General features: G+C 38.1%; 1 protein-coding gene across 5 annotated transcripts in view; it reads left to right on the top strand.

The window, feature by feature from the left end:
• LOC133559181 (uncharacterized) overlaps nt 1–17,122 on the top strand; it is an 80,548-nt gene that overhangs the window by 21,625 nt on the left and 41,801 nt on the right. For 4 of the 5 annotated variants that reach the window (XM_061910666.1, XM_061910667.1, XM_061910668.1 and 1 more), the window contains 6 exons: nt 955–1,069; nt 1,142–1,219; nt 1,321–1,436; nt 6,605–6,761; nt 15,426–15,559; nt 15,650–15,746. In XM_061910666.1, coding sequence (XP_061766650.1) covers nt 955–1,069; nt 1,142–1,219; nt 1,321–1,436; nt 6,605–6,761; nt 15,426–15,559; nt 15,650–15,746 — 697 coding nt within the window. The remainder of the gene's footprint in view (nt 1–954; nt 1,070–1,141; nt 1,220–1,320; nt 1,437–6,604; nt 6,762–15,425; nt 15,560–15,649; nt 15,747–17,122) is intronic. The other variant, XM_061910665.1, reaches the window with a different exon arrangement.

Genomic DNA, 17,122 nt, shown 5'->3' with positions numbered 1-17,122 from the left:
GATCAAATTACAGTATGTTATTTATGTAGTTTGCTCATTTTCCTCGACTGACGTACTAACAACATGTGGTTTATTTTGTTTTACATATGTAGCATCAGCCACAAAGATATACACAGAATTGGTATTGCAACATCCAGTACAGTGGTTCTCAAACTTTTTTCAGTGATGTACCCCCTGTGAACATTTTCTAATTCAAGTACCCCCTAATCAGAGGAAAGCATTTTTGGTTGAAAAAAAGAGATAAAGAAATACATCACCATGTCATCAGTTTCTGATGTATTAAATTGTATAACAGTGCAAAATATTGCTCATTTATAGTGGTCTTTCTTGAACTATTTGGAAAAAAAATATACAAATACCTAAAAACGTGTTGAAAAATAAACAAGTGGTTCAATTATAAATAAAGATTTCTACACATAGAAGTAATCTTCAACTTAAAGTGCCCTCTTTGGGGATTGTAATAGAGATCCATCTGGATTCATGAACTTAATTCTAAACATCTCTTCACAAAAAAATAAATCTTTAACATCAATATTTATGGAACATGTCCACAAAAGATCTAGCTGTCAACACTGAATATTGCATTGTTGCATTTATTTTCACAGTTTATGAACTTACATTCATATTATCAATAAATATATTTATAAATGATTTTTTTAATTGTTGCTATTTTTAGAATATTTTTTAAAAATCTCTCGTACCCCTTGGCATACCTTCAAGTACCCCCAGGGGTACGCGTACCCCCATTTGAGAACCACTGATCCAGTGGACACATTTAGAACAGCAGTTTCTTTCATTCAAAAAATTTCGGCTCATTTTTATACTTTGCAAACTCATCCCACGGGACGGAAAAAACCTGTTTGCGGGCCTGATCCGGCCCTCGGGCCGTACGTTTGACACCCCTGTACTACAGTAAATGAGCGATACTATTTGAGCTCTGCTTTACGTGTACAGGTGGCTGAAAGTCCAGTCACACCTGAAAAAACACCAAGACAATCTTCATCTCGCATTAGAGGTGTCATCCTTCTACCAGCAGGCCGACAACACAATATTTATCATCAATAACATGGTATTGTTGTCTTTATTTTCGCTATTCCTTTTGGAAGTGACGCCACTAAGAACTAACTCTACTTCCTCCCAGATGAAAAGCATAAAGGCCTCCAAAGAGCCTGACCTCTTCGGAGACAGGGAAATCCGAGACATTGCCAGTCAAATCATGGTAGGAAATATCGTTTTTACTAAAACTCCACATAGTAGCAGACACAGAAGTGTTTTGCAGAAACCTTCTCTACCTAACCTGCAGGCATGTGTGTGTGCTAGATGTTAGATGTGAGCGTGTCACAGCTGTCTAATCTCCATCCTGCCTTGGCTGCCGGAGTAACACAGAAGCAGGGTGAGCTCAAGGACTGCTGGGTGTCTCTTCAGAAAGTTTTTAGGTAAGACAACAAGCTGAGATATTGTCAGACAACTACTGTGGCCCTGTCAACATGCTTATCCTAACCGCACACACACATTGGTCTGTGTTTTTCTGCTGTCAGTATGCGCAAATGATAGCTGGAGTTAATGTTAAGGAAGGTTCAGTCTCCATGTCTGGGATATTACCACACACACAGACTTTTTAGCTCAGTAACATGCAATAACATAACTATCTTTGGATACAAACAACACAGCAAAATGTGAATGAATGCAATTTGATACAAAGTGTGGGTTTCCTTAACCCAAAATGTTGAAAGAGCCATATTGGACCAAAAATACAAAAACAAATCTGTCTAGAGCCGCAATGAATTAAAAGCCATAGAGATAGTGTGTCATGAGTTATAAATTGAATTATGAGGACTTAAAGTAAACTAAATGAGCTCATATATAGCTACAAATGAGGCATAATGATGCAATATATACATACAGCTAGCCTAAATAGCATGTTAGCATCGATTAGCTTACAGTCATGCAGTGACCAAATATGTCTGATTAGCCCACATACAGGTCCTGTTCATATTATTAAAATATCATGAAAAAGTTGATTTATTTCAGTAATTATATTCAGAACGTGAAACTTACATATTATATCAATTCATTACACACATAGTGATATATTTGAAATGTTTATTTCTTTCAATTTTGATGATTAGTACTGACAATTACTGAAAATCCCAAATTCAGTATCTCAGAAAATTAGAATATTAGTTACGACTAGTACCAAAAAATATTTTTTTGAAATGTGGGCTAACTGAAAAGTTGAACATGGAAAGTTTCAGCATGTACGGCAATCAATACTTAGTTGCAGATCTTTTTGCTTGAATTAATGTGCTTGGACACAGAGCTATGGGAATATCCAACCTCTTTGGCAATGACCTTTTGTGTCTTGCCCTCCTTCTTTAAAATATCAATGGTCATCTTTTGGACAGTTGTCAAGTTAGCAGTCTTCCCCATGATTGTGTGTCATACAGAATCAAAACGAGAGACCATTTAAAGGCGTTTCCAGGTGTTTTGAGTTAGTTAGCTAATTAGAGTGTGGCACCAGGTGTCTTCAATATCTGACCTTTTCACCATATTCTAATTTTCTGAGATGTTGGATTTAGGGTTTTCATTGGTTGTCAGCTATAATCATCTCCTTTTTGGCAAAAAACAACTTGAAATGTATCAGTCTGTTTGGAATGAATGTATACATTCTACAAGTTTGACTTTCTAAATGGAATTAATGAAATAAATCAACTTTTTCATGATATTCTAATAATATGACCAGCACCTGTAAGTTAATAACATCAACAAAACTCACCTTTGTGCATTCATGCACAACGTTATAAGTTTGGTGGACAAAATGAGACAGAAAAAGAAGTGGCATAAATCACGTCTTAGAAAGTCGGAGAAAGTTATACATGTAAATTGTAAACAAACTAGGGTGAGTTCAAGGACCGCCAAAATTCGTAGGACAAAATGGCGTTCGCCAAATACTCGAATCAGTGAAGCATAAACAGTGTGATTTATAGCAATTAGGGAGGTTTGTGTCATGTTTGTCCTCCTACAGAAACCAAATTAAAGGAAAAAAAATGTTTTTTCCCCTCATCATTTCCATTTTTCATATATTTTTGGAATAGCTCCAGAAGACCAATAGGGCGGCGCTAAAGAGCCGCATCCGGCTCCAGAGCCGCGTGTTGCTGACCCCTGCCTTAAATCCTTCAAAAGTAGGGTTGCGCGATATAGAGGATCTGCAACAAAATCAGTGGTTCTCCACCTTTTTTTCATCTCAAAAAACACTTGGCTCTCCAAGTACCACCCTAATGACTAACATTAAAAAATGTAGTAGGCCTAAATATTTATTATAACAAGGCTATTGGTTTTATTCAAAGAGTGCATTTAAGGTTTTTGGCCACTGTAAAATTACACACAGTTTGAACAGTAATAAAGAGTTTGAATTAGGGTTGTACAGATACTGGTATTAGTATAGTACCGCGATACTAATGAATCATGTTAGCTACTATACCCCCTCTGAAAAGTATCGGTCAGTCACAAATGTAAACTAACACCTATGGTGGATTTACACCTAACATCCGCTGTATTGATACCAAGTACAGGAGCGTATCTGGTCGATACTACTGTGATTACGTCGATATTTTTGGGCATCACAACATCTTCTTTCGTTTTTTCATTTATATTGTGTTTATAAATTCAGGAAATATGTCCCTGGACACATTAGGACTTTGAATATAACCAATGTATGATCCTATAACTATTACGCCTGTGTGGCATGGTGGCTGCCAAAGTTGATTACTTCGTGGATGCGTCAAAACGTGAACACAGCAAGGTAAGGTTTAACAGATTTATTTAACAAATAAAAGGAGCTAAAGAACAAAGATACTGGAGCTAACAAAAGGCAAACCAAAGACACTAGCATGAGAGCTAGGATATACAAAATAGGAAATTAAACTGGCACGTAGGCACACAAAAGGGAAAAATAAAACATTTAGCATGAGAGCTAAGAAATAGGTGCGTAGCGTGAGAGCTCGCGAGAATAGTAAGAATTGCGTGAAAGCAAATGATCAAAGCAGATGTACCGTTGCGTGAGAGCAAATTACAAACCCAGACTGAACAAACAAAAGAGGAAGGCTTATATAGTGAAGGTGATTAACTGTAGCAGGTGTGCGGGACCGTGAGTAGCAGGTGAAATCAATGTGTAACCATGGTGACGGACTAAACAGGAAATAAAGGTCAGACTACAAAATGTGATACAGAAAAGAAACAATAATCAAGAATATGTAGTGATCCGAAAAGCGGATCTTAACAATAACGACTTGGTTTCGGATTGATACCCAAATTTGTGGTATCATCCAAAACTAATGTAGAGTATCAAACAAAAGAAAAATAAATGATTACTACATTTTAACAGAAGTGTAGATAGAACATGTTAAAAGAGAAAGTTAGCATATATTAACAGTAAATGAACAAGTAGATTAATAATTCATTTTCTACAACTTGTCCTTAATAATTTTGACAAAATAATAAAATGGAAAATGACACAATATGTTACTGCATATGTCAGCAGCTAAATTAGGAACCTTGTTTGCTTACTTACTAATAAAAGACAAGTTGTCTTGTATGTTTGCTATTTTATTTAAGAACAAATTTGCAAAAAAAAACATATGTTTAATGTACTGTAAGATTTGTTGTTAAAATGAAGCCAATGCTGCAATTTTTGTGGTTCCCTTTATTTAAAAAAGTACAGCAAAGTATTGAAATAGTTTTGGTACCGGTACCAAAATATTGGTATCGGGATAACACCAGTTTGAATATTTATTTAAGTGATTATTTGTTGTACCACTCGATGGAGCCCCATACTACACGTACTACAGTTTTAGAACCCATGATATAAATGTTATACATTTGTCAGAATACAATAGAGCTTTTAATACTATCGTTATATCGTGATAATGCATGTTGATGACATATTCTCACTGTGTCTTGCAAGTTTGACAGCGACAGGCGAGCAAACACATCCTCAAAGCACTGCAACATTCTTGCTAGCGAGCTAATGGCCAACGTCCCTCCACAGTGAAAAGTCACTTTTAGGTCAGCAATCATTGCCTCCATGGCGTAAAATAAACTGTTTCTTACAATTATCACTGGAAGACAAGGAATAGCTACAGTAAAAATCCTGCACTACACATTTTAGTAGGATATGCTAACCGCTAAGATAGAGCTGTTGAATGCGAACAGAGGTGGATGGATCGATACAAATATTGACAGTAGCGACACCAAATATAGTATCAGTATATGGTAGATACTACAGATCGATATTTTTGATTATCAACAATCTCTTTTTATTTTTGTTATTGTTTGCAAACTCGGGAAATAAGTCCCCGAACACAGGAGGCAAATATTTTTTAATCATAGTCATAATGATAGGCTAATGATATTGTATTTTATTTTTGTCAGATTATAGTTGTAATCAAAAAGGTAACCTTTTAACAATTTTGAACATTTTAAGAATCAGCATCGGTATTGGTATGATCTATCCTGCCCCTGTAACTACTTGGTAGGCCAGTAACGTGGTGGGAGTGGAGCTGGACTCGCTGGCGGTGGTGTCAGAGAGGAAAACTCCTAGCCATTGTGGACAACACCTCCCACCCACTACACTCGGACCTTGCGGAGAGAATGAGCATGTTCAGTGGAAGGCTCAGACTCCCTATATGTAACACGGAACGACACAGGAGGTCCTTCATACCGACAGCCATCAGACTGTATAATGCATATGTTCCTTGACTGCACTTAAATGTAGAATATATGTAGAATATATTTATATTATTCATATATTATATATTATATATATGTCATATATTATTTATTATTATTATTGTTTATTATGAGCAAACTGTGGTGCTGAATTTCCCCCAGGGATCAATAAAGTACTTTCTATTCTATTCTATTAGATCGATACCCAAATTTGTAGTATCACCCAACATTACTATGTAGGAGTGTAGATAGAACAATGTTACAACTGAAAGTAACCGGATAATAACTGTAAATTAGCAAGTAGATTAATAATAGTTTTATGACTATAATACAACCAGAAATGACGTGATTAGCAGCTAAATTATGAGCCAGATTGCCAATCCCTTTCCAAAAAGCACATTTTGAGACAAAACAGGAAAAGTCACGGAGACAGTGGCGTTAAAAGTTCATTGGACTATATATATATAGGATGCCAAATTAAAAGGAAGCACAAATTAATTTGTGTACAAACAGCTAGCAGATGGCCGCGCAGTCACCACATCTTAACCAAAGTGAATTTGGAGTAACTTTAGACAGTGTTCTCGCCACCACCACCATCATCAAATCCCAAAATGAGGAAATATTTCGGGTAGAACCATGCTCATCCCTGCCTAACCCCGAAAAATATTTCAGACTGAAAGCATGTCCTTGTGGGGGAACCATCTTGAGTTTCATAAATTACATAACCGCTGTCATGCAAACTGTAAGCCATGGCTATTTGAATCCAAAAAAACACAAACACAGGCAAAAAATTCAGACCCATAATTGGATTTTATTGAGGGCCTGTAAAGCCCTGCTGTCAACACCACAGCAATCCCTTGCTTTGCTCATTCTGCAGGAGTGACCGGACCGCCCTCTCTCCCACGGGCTCAACATTCACCAGGGAAGACGCTGACCCTTTGACACCAGCACAAGAACTCCATTGCAGCATGGGAAGGGAGAGTCGAAGGATCATGGGAAAGCAAGGCACAGACTGGCATCCTAAGGGCTTTATGGTTAGTAATGTTGGTATGGCTGTGGTTATTAGCTGGGAGGGGAAATATGCCCCCAGTGCCACCATGTACATCAAGTGTCAGTTGCTATAGAAAATACCTCATTTACAGTTTTAGAAGAGTTGCCCGTTGCTGGGGTCAGACATGCTGTAGTTCGCTGATTTCACATTGACATCTAATACACAAGTTTTCAGTTTTACATGCTCGTACACTGCAGAATATCCCCGAGCTCTACAACCGTGAGGTAGTGCCAAAATTACACTTTTACAGCTTAGTGTTGTAGTTTAACCTCTGTCCTGAAATACTACGGTTGTTCCCCCCGCAGGAGCCACAAGGGACGTTTTGAGATGTGTACCCTAGCCTAAGTACTTTAATTTCATAAGGTTCCATGAATAATGTCAAACTCTGACTACATTGCTGAAAGCCGGGCCAGAGCAAATACAGTTTTCCCTTCAATTCAGAGTCCAACTAGTTTACGTATCCTTTTACTTTATGATGGAATAATATCCTGGCTCAACCTGCTCCACAAAGTACAGCCATTGGCGTATTAATAGATGGTGGGTCAATCCAGGGTGAGTGAATCATGAGCAGAATTGACATTCTGGCAGCCACTGAGCACATTATTAAGCATGTGAATGCACTTACTTTGACCTGACTTACTTAGCTGGCTATACTTACAATACAAAAAACTGTTAGTATGCCTTGGAGAACAAGCTTTCGAGGAATTTAAACGAGTAATTAAAGGGGAACACTATCACCAGACCTATGTAAGCGTCAATATATACCTTGATGTTGCAGAAAAATGACCATATGTTTTTTTAACCGATTTCCGAAGTCTAAAAGGGTGAATTTGGCGATTTAAAAGCCTTTCAATTGTTCGCTGTCGGAGGAATGACCTTTCACCCGTGACGTTACAATGGGAAGCAATCCGCCATTTTCTCAAACACATTACACACACGAGTCAAATCAGCTCTGTTTTTTTCAGTTTTTTCGACTGTTTTCCGTACCTTGGAGACATCATGCCTCGTCGATGTGTTGTCGGAGGGTGTAACAACACGATCAGGGACAGATTCAAGTTGTCTTACGTGGAGCACGTAAGACAACTTGAAGACAACTAATCGATGCTAACATGGCAGAAATGCCAAGAATGTGTGGATATCCTGCGACACTCAAAGCAGATGCATTTCCAACGATAAAGTCAACAAAATCACAAAGGTGAGTTTTGTTGATGTTATTGACTTATGTGCTAATCATACATATTTGGTCGCGGCATGACTGCCAGCTAATCGATCCTAACATGCTATTTAGGCTAACTGTATGTACATTTGTAGCTATATTTGCATCCAGCCTTTCCCTCCGCCCACATTTAATGCCAAACAAACACTTACCAATCGACGGATTTAAGTTACTCCACTGGTCAAAATATGCAATCGTTGGTTAGTAGGCGATCGCCGAATAGCTTCAATAGCTATTTGCTCAATAGCTTCAGTTTTTTCTTCAATTTCGTTTTCGCTATATGCCTCCACACGCCAACCATCCGTTTCAATACATGCGTAATCTGTTGAATCGCTTAAACCGCTGAAATCCGAGTCTGAATCCGAGGTAATGTCGCTATATCTTGCTGTTCTATCCGGCATGTTGTTTGTATTGGCGTCACTATGTGACGTCACAAGAAAATGGACGGGTGGATTTACAGCTAGCGAAAATCAGGCACTTTAAAGCCTTTTTTTGGGATATTCCATGATGGGTCAAATTTTGAAAAAAACTTCGAAAAATAAAATAAGCCACTGGGAACTGATTTTTATTGGTATTAACCCTTCTGAAATTGTGATAATGTTCCCCTTTAAACATACATTTTGTAGAGTAGGACTGTCAAAATTACTGCATCAATATGGATTAGTCCATCTTCATTAATAATTTGATTTAAAAAAATATATAATGCAGTTAACCCATCTGCAGGGGCAAATGACTCAAAATCCTTAAAACGCATTTTAGACAGATCGTCCACAAAGTCAGGCATGCTCAAAAGTGCAGTTGATCTGGTAATGGCAGGCTGCAGAACCAAACAAGTCAATATGTAAAACGTTGGCCCTCTGAATGGAATATCTGAGTACAAACAAAACACGACAAAAATATATACCATATTTCCTTGAATTGCAGCAGGGCATATAGTATGCGCCTGCCTTGAATTACTGCCGGGTCAAACTCGCTTCCCAAAATAATTAGCGGATGCTTAGTATTACCGCCTGGTCAAACTCGTGACGTCACGAGTGACACTTCCCCTGTCATCGTTTTCAAAATGGAGGAGGCTGATTTCAATTCCGGTCATTTGAAATCGCATAAAGGGAAACAGATTAAGAGCTATTCAGTAGGATTTAAGGTCCAAGCTTACATCACACTCAAATTTTTACTGCATACCTTTGGTAAGTGCCGGAGTGAGAAGAGGTTTTAAAATAATTAGCGCATGCTTACTTTAACCGCCTGCCTTTTGTAAGCGCAGGAGTGAGAAGAGGTTTTAAATTAATTAGCGCCCCGGCGGCAATTCAAGGAAATACGGTACTTATAAAACTTATAAAATAATTATATTGTATGTACACTCTTCAGGAAATATTTTTATTTTCCCGAAAGCACTTCAATCCTAAAATAACACATTTATAAGTCAAAAGAAAAAACCCAAGTGTACCCCCCTAAGTTTTTTGTTAACATGAACTAGATGTTAAATGTGTTGCCAAAACACAGTAAGCGCATTTATATTGTCCTTATTTTAAGTCTCTAAAACACAATTACAATAGATTGAAAATGAATTATATTTCATCGAACGAATTCACAGAGCCCCCAAGATTAATCTGATTTGAAAAATTTATCGTTTGACTGAACTTTTTTTTTTTTTTTATTAGAAATGGTATTCAGCTCTTGAAGGGAGCCAGATCTTGAAAAAAATGTTTCTTTTAAAGAGTTGTTCAAGTAGTGTTTTAAAAGTAATTAGTTTTTATAAAGAAAACAATAACTGGTAGCAGTTATAAAGACAAAATATGGATCAGACTAAGTAAACCTACACATAGAGTAACATAATTTTCGGAGTATAAGTCGCTCTGGAGTATAAGTCGTACCTGCCGATAATGCAAAAATAAAGAAGGAAAAAAACATATATAAATCGCTCTAGAGTATAAGTCGCAATTTTTGGGGAAATTGATTTGATAAAACCCAACACCAAAAATAGACATTTGAAAGGCAATTTAAAATAAATAAAGAACAGTGAACAACAGGCTGAATAAGTGTACGTTATATGACGCATAAATAACCAACTGAGAAGGTGCCTGCTATGTTAACGTAACATATTATGGTAAGAGTTATTCAAATAACTATAACATATAGAACATGCTATACGTTTACCAAACAATCTGAGACTCCTAATCGCCAAATTCGATGAAATCTTATACGTCTAGTCTTTTACGTGAATGAGCTAAATAATATTATTTGATATTTTACGGTAATGTGTTAATAATTTCCCACTGAGTATAAGTCGCACCCCCGGCCAAACTATGAAAAAAACTGCGACTTATAGTCCGAAAAATACGGTATATATTGGGGTTAGGGTGGTTCGGTTAGTATAGTACCGCGATATTCTGCTTCATAATGCGCCACACATTTTCAATGGGAGACAGGTCTGGACTGCAGACGGGCCAGGAAAGTGTCCGCACTCTTTTACTACGAAACCACGCTGTTGTAACACATGGCTTGGCATTATCTTGCTGAAATAAGCAGGGCCGTCCATGATAACGTTGCTTGGATGACAACATATGTTGCTCCAAAATCTGTATGGACCTTTCAGCATTAATGGTGCCTTCATAGACGTGTAAGTTACCCATGCCTCAGGCCCTAATACACCCCCATACCATCACAGATGCTGGCTTTTTAACCTCGCGCCTATACAACAATCTGAAAGGTTATTTTCCTCTTTGTTCCGGAGGACACCACGTCCAAAGTTTCCAAATATAATTTGAAATGTGGACCTTTCCACTTTGCATCAGTCCATCTTAGATGAGCTCGGGCCCAGGAAAGCCAGCTGCGTTCCTTGGTGTTGTTGATAAATGGGTTTTGCTTTCCATAGCAGAGTTTTAACTTGCACTTACAGATGTAGCAACCAACTGTGGTTACTGACAGTAGTTTTATGAAGTGTTACTGAGGACATGTGGTGATATCCTTTACACACTTATGTCTGTTTTTGATGCAGTACCGCCTGAGGGTTCAACGATCCGTAATATCATCGCTTATGTGCAGTGATTTCTCCAGATTCTCTGAACCTTTTAATGATTTTAAGGACTGTAGATGGTAAAATCCCTAAATGCCTTGCAATAGCTCGTTGAGAAATATTGTTCTAAAACTGTTCGACAATTTGCTTACAGATTGGTGACCCTCACCCCATCCTTGTTTGTAAATTACTTAGCATTTAATGGAAGCTGCTTTTATACCCAATCATGGCACCCACCTGTTCCCAATTAGCCTGGACACCTGTGGGATGTTCCAAATAAGTGTTTGATGAGAATTTCTCAACTTTATCAGTATTTATTGCCACCTTTCCCAACTTCTTTGTCACGTGTTGCTGGCATCAAATTCTAAAGTTAATGATTATTTGCACATCAAATATGTTGTCTTTGTAACATATTCAACTGAATATGGGTTGAAAATGATTTGCAAATCATTGTATTCCGTTTATATTTACATCTAACACAATTTCCCAACTCATATGGAAACGGGGTTTGTATATATTTGAGTGTAATATGATATATTACAATACATTTACACTATCCTACCTGATGTGTGTACCTGAACCACTTTGCAAATCCAAAGCAAAACAATTACCGGTAACCAGAGCCGTTAAATCCAAATGCTGATACGTATCTTTTGACTCCGGACTCATTTTCCAGTCCAGCCGGGTTGCACAAAAACCCGGGCAATTTGTCTACAAAAATGCTTCCAAACAAACGGCTCGCAACCGCGGTGCGGTTTTCATCATTCACTTAAAAGAGCCGTTCAAAAGATTTGACTCGTTCATGAACATCAGTATTTTGTGTAGTAAACGTTATATTATTATTAACATGCACATATGGATACACTGAGCACAGAAACATCACATACTGCATGTTGAGCTGATGTGAAATCAATGTGTCATTCCTGCTAAGTTTCTCAATGAGAACTTGCCCAGACACTGAGAGAGAAAACGTCACTCTTTCCATTTTCCTTATGATTGTTTCACTTTATTTCCCTGTTTCCTCGTAGGCTCTGAGTGGCACGTTGCCAGTTACATGGGCCATTAGTCCCAGTGAGCCAGGCATATTCGTTGGCGTCAAAAAGCGGCATCTTCTCATCCTCTGCACTCAAAAGACTTTCCATGGTGTATTTCTGTGGGCACAGTAGTCATTACACTTTATGGAGCGATTAATAAGACAATTGAAAGAAAACCCAAGAGACTAAAAGTCAGACAAACTTAAAGCCAGGCACCAACCAAAATAATAAAAGTTATTTGTCACTTATCTTTACAGTGTTTTAACTCACACTCTCCGAGGTACTCAACTAATTAAAGAATTGTTGCAGCTGTAGCAGTTGATTTGAGTTGAGTTGAGTTTGTGTTTGTTTCGAATATGCATGCATACAACATAATACATGACAATTTCCTGTTCTTCTTTTCAACATGTTCGAAAAGGAGTAAGAAGAAGCAGAGCTTATTTAATCCTACCCCTTTTCCTTTACATGGCAGTTGCGAATACTTTTGTTCACTTCCTGTACTCAATTTATTCACGATATACTCCATAAGTAATAACAATAAAATAAATAAATAATAATTAATGAAGTAAGTTATATTTCATATGGTGAGATGAGTAAGATTATCAAGAAAATGAATGGATGGATTAAATAAATTCAGAATATTTATCATGGTTCTTCTTTTTTGAATTTTGTAATCACTTACGTTTGAAGAGTTTATTGAAGTGCATTAAAGTTAAAGTACCACTGATAGTCGCACACACACACACACACACACACACACACACACTAGGTGTGGTGAAATTACCCTCTGCATTGGACCCATACCCTTGTTCCACCCCCTGGAAGGTGAGGGGAGTAATGAGCAGCAGCAGTGGCCGCGCTCGGGAATCATTTGGTGATTTAACCCCCAATTCCAACCCTTGATGCTGAGTGCCAAACAGGGAGGTAATGGGTCCCATTTTTATAGTCTTTGGTATGACTCGGCCTGGGATTGAACTCAAGACCTACCGATCTCAGGGCGAACACTCTAACCACAAGGCCACTGAGCAGGTTTTATAAGATTAAATTAAAACTCAATTCAATTAGTACATTGTCTGATATTTTTGCTTGATCCATTCCATAATGTATGTCCACATACATATACAGTGGGGCAAAAAAGTACTTAGTCAGCCACCAATTGTGCAAGTTCTCCCACTTAAAATGATGACAGAAGTCTGTAATTTTCATCATAGGTACACTTCAACTGTGAGAGACAGAATGTGAAAAAAATCCAGGAATTCTCATTTTAGGAATTGTAAAGAATTTATTTGTGAATTATGGTGGAAAATAAGTATTTGGTCAACCATTCAAAGCTCTCACTGATGGAAGGAGGTTTTGGCTCAAAATCTCACGCTACATGACCCCATTCATTCTTTCCTTAACACGGATCAATGGTCCTGTCCCCTTAGCAGAAAAACAGCCCCAAAGCATGATGTTTCCCCCCCCCATGCTTCACAGTAGGTGTGGTGTTCTTGGGATGCAACTCAGTATTCTTCTTCCTCCAAACACGGCGAGTTGAGTTTATACCAAAATGGATACATGGATGATACAGCAGAGGATTGGGAGAATGTCATGTGGTCAGATGAACCCAAAATATAACTTTTTGGTATAAACTCAACTTGTCGTGTTTGGAGGAAGAAGAATACTTAGTTGCATCCCAAGAACACCATACCTACTGTGAAGCATGGGGGTGGAAACATCATGCTTTGGGGCTGTTTTTCTGCTAAGGGGACAGGACGACTGATCCGTGTTAAGGAAAGAATGAATGGGGTCATGTATCGTGAGATTTTGAGCCAAAACCTCCTTCCATCAGTGAGAGCTTTGAATGGTTGACCAAATACTTATTTTCCACCATAATTTACAAAAAAATTCTTTAAAATTCCTACAATGTGAATTCCTGGATTTTTTTTCACATTCTGCCTCTCACAGTTGAAGTGTACCTATAATGAAAATTACAGACCTCTGTCATCATTTTAAGTGGGAGAACTTGCACAATCGGTGGCTGACTAAAAACTGTTTTGCCCCACTGTATACTACAGGTCCTAAGTGCTGTACGTGCGTACAAATGTTTTAAATTAAATTTGTCTTTAAGATTATATTTCTACTCTTTTGTTGAGAAGAACATTTGTATATTATTGGGTAGCATGTTGTAGTTTGCTCTGGGTATAATTTTAGCTGTTTGCAATTTCACTATTTCCTGGAATTTCATTATTTTCGATTTAATGAATAAAGGGTTTGTATGTTCTCTATATCCAACATTATGTATTATTCTAACTGATCTTTTTTGTAACGCGGTTAATGAATGAAGTGTACTTTTGTAGTTATTTCCCCATATATTTCTCCACAATAACTCAGATTTGGTAACACTAGCGAGCAGTTACGAATATGGAGTGATTTTTGGTCTAGAACATGTTTTGCTTTGTTCATTATTGAAGTGTTTTTTGCTACTTCATGTTGTATATTTTTCACATGCGATTTCCAGCAGTTACAATGCTTGCTGGTATTGACAGCAGACAGTCTTTGGTGTGCTGATATTGCTCAAACAGTTGTGCTGGTGCTAACATCTCTTCTGATTCAATGCATTTTCTTCGTCCATCATCATCTTGATGCGTGCGTTTGAATGTGGCGATAGTGACACAGATGCCAGTGGTACGGTCTCCTAATGGAGGAGGTAAACATGGGCATCATTTGTTTCTTTGGCTAAGTGCAGCCAGATGCTGAGCCTGCAGACCAGATGGACTCAGTGCTAAGTGATAGTTCTTGGCTGACATCACTTTGTAGGACGGCACTCAAAAGGAGATCAGTTGAAAACAGATGAGGTTCAACACTGCAGTAGGTAGAAGTGTTCTGTGAAGAGGTGCATTGGTCTGAGAAGCAAAAAAACTACTTCAAACAATACAAAACATCAAATGCGACGTCATCTCTTTCATCGTGTTTTTATTTTAATGCTGAGCAGACTTTTTAAAAATGTTGTTTATATTATAATGGAGTGACAACAGAAGCAAATATCTAGGAAGAATATATTGACCCTATACTCAACTCTATTTATCACACTTGTTAGGGGATGGGGGAATTGTAAGAATTATGTTCCACTCTTCATCTGTTGTTGTTGTTAACCTGAAGCAATTACAGTTGGCTTTTTTTGTGGTTTAAATATTAGTCCAGTGTGGCAGAAAGAAAATCCTTCTTTCCTCAGGAATGGACTGGTTTATTTTCAAAGAAGAACAAAAATAACTTTTTTTAAGTAGCATTGTGTATTTTATTCAAAACTGGGCAGACGTCCATGTTTTCCAGCCCTTCGCATTAGCGGTGAAAAATGCTCCTGATATATTTGAATTTACTTTAGATTATTTTTCTCCACAGAGTACATCCGAAGGCTGTGCGAGCGCTAGGGAAAGCCAGCCACAGCAATCTGTGAACCACACCTCTTCACCCATGAGAGTTGGCCCTGCCTTTGCAAATGATCTCACCGGCAGTCATCAGTCGAGGAGGGAAAGGTGATTTAAGCCCCTGCTTCTCTCTCTTATGTAATGAGAGGTCTTTATGTAAGTCATAATATGAGTTGCATGTCTCTGTTTTCTTTCAAGCAGGAAGCCTAAAATTGAGCCCAAGCATGCCACTGCACCGCGAGGCCACACACAGATTCACATACAGCTCCAGAAGTTCACTGTGTCGGCTGACAAGGTGAACTGACCTCTTCTGGTTACTTTCGTCTTTTATTTGACTCCAAAAATCCTGTTTTCCCTTAAGTGTCTCTTAAATATGTGAGTGCCAAACTATTATCCCAATTAGTTCTTAGTTAAACGTCAATTTCTGCTGGAACCTGGTACAGACGTTATGTCACATTTCGTAATGAACAAGGTGTCATGTGTTGCAGTATATTTGAAGCTACTGCCAAGCTTCTGGGATATGTAGTGAAATGATAGTTTCTTATTTAAATGGGGATAGCAGGTCCATTCTATTTGTGATACTTGATCATTTTGCAATATTGCCATATTTCTGCTGAAAGGATTTAGTAGAGAACATCGACGATAAAGTTCGCAACTTTAGGTCGCTAATAAAAAAAGCCTTGCCTTTACCGGAAGTAGCAGACGATGACGTCACCCGTGTGAGGGCTCCTCACATCCTCACATTGTTTTTAATGGGAGCCTCCAACAAAAAGAGCTATTCGGACCGAGAAAACGACAATTTCCCCATTATTTGAGCGAGGATAAAAGATTTTTGGCTGAAGATATTGATAGCGAAGGACTAGAAAATAAAAAAATAAAAAAATAATGTTTAAAAAAAAAAAGGCGATTGCATTGTGAGCGATTCAGATGTTTATAGACACATTTACTAGGATAATTCTGGGAACTCCCATATCTTTCTATTGTGTTGCCAGTGTTTTAGTGAGATTATATAGTACCTGATAGTCGGAGGGGTGTGTCCACGGGTGTCTTGACGCCAGTCTCTGAGGGAATTAGTCAACGCAGCAGCAGCACGACAGAAGTTCCGCTGATCTCCGGTAAGAGGCAACTTTTTACCACAATTTTCTCACCGAAACCTGCCGGTTGACAAGTGGTCGGGATCCATGTTCGCTTGACCGCTCTGATCCATAGTAAGGCTTCACCTCTGGAAATTTTAAACAAGGAAACACCGTGTGTTTGTGTGGCTAAAGGCTAAAGCTTCCCAACTCCATCTTTCTACTTTGACTTCTCCATTGTTAATTGAACAAATTGCAAAAGATTCAGCAACACAGATGTCCAGAATACTGTGTAATTGCGCGATGAAAAGAGACGACTTTTAGCCGCTAGTGGTGCTGCGCCAATATGTCCCCTCCAACTCCAGACGTCACGCGCACGCGTCATCATTTCGCAACGTTTTCAACAAAAAACTCCGCGGGAAATTTAAAATTGTAATTTAGTAAACTAAATCGGCCGTAATGGCATGTGTTGCAATGTGTCACGCCTGTAAATCTGGTTTTATGTTTGATCTTTTTTTGTTTTGTTTTCTGGACTTTTGTTCCATTTTGCACGTCCTGGTTTGCTTTTGTTACCATGTCAACTCATTAGTTCCCACCT

Source organism: Nerophis ophidion, linkage group LG09 (genome assembly GCF_033978795.1).
Source record: "Nerophis ophidion isolate RoL-2023_Sa linkage group LG09, RoL_Noph_v1.0, whole genome shotgun sequence".
Lineage (NCBI taxonomy): Eukaryota > Metazoa > Chordata > Actinopteri > Syngnathiformes > Syngnathidae > Nerophis > Nerophis ophidion.
This window is presented reverse-complemented; position numbering and strand designations above follow the sequence as displayed.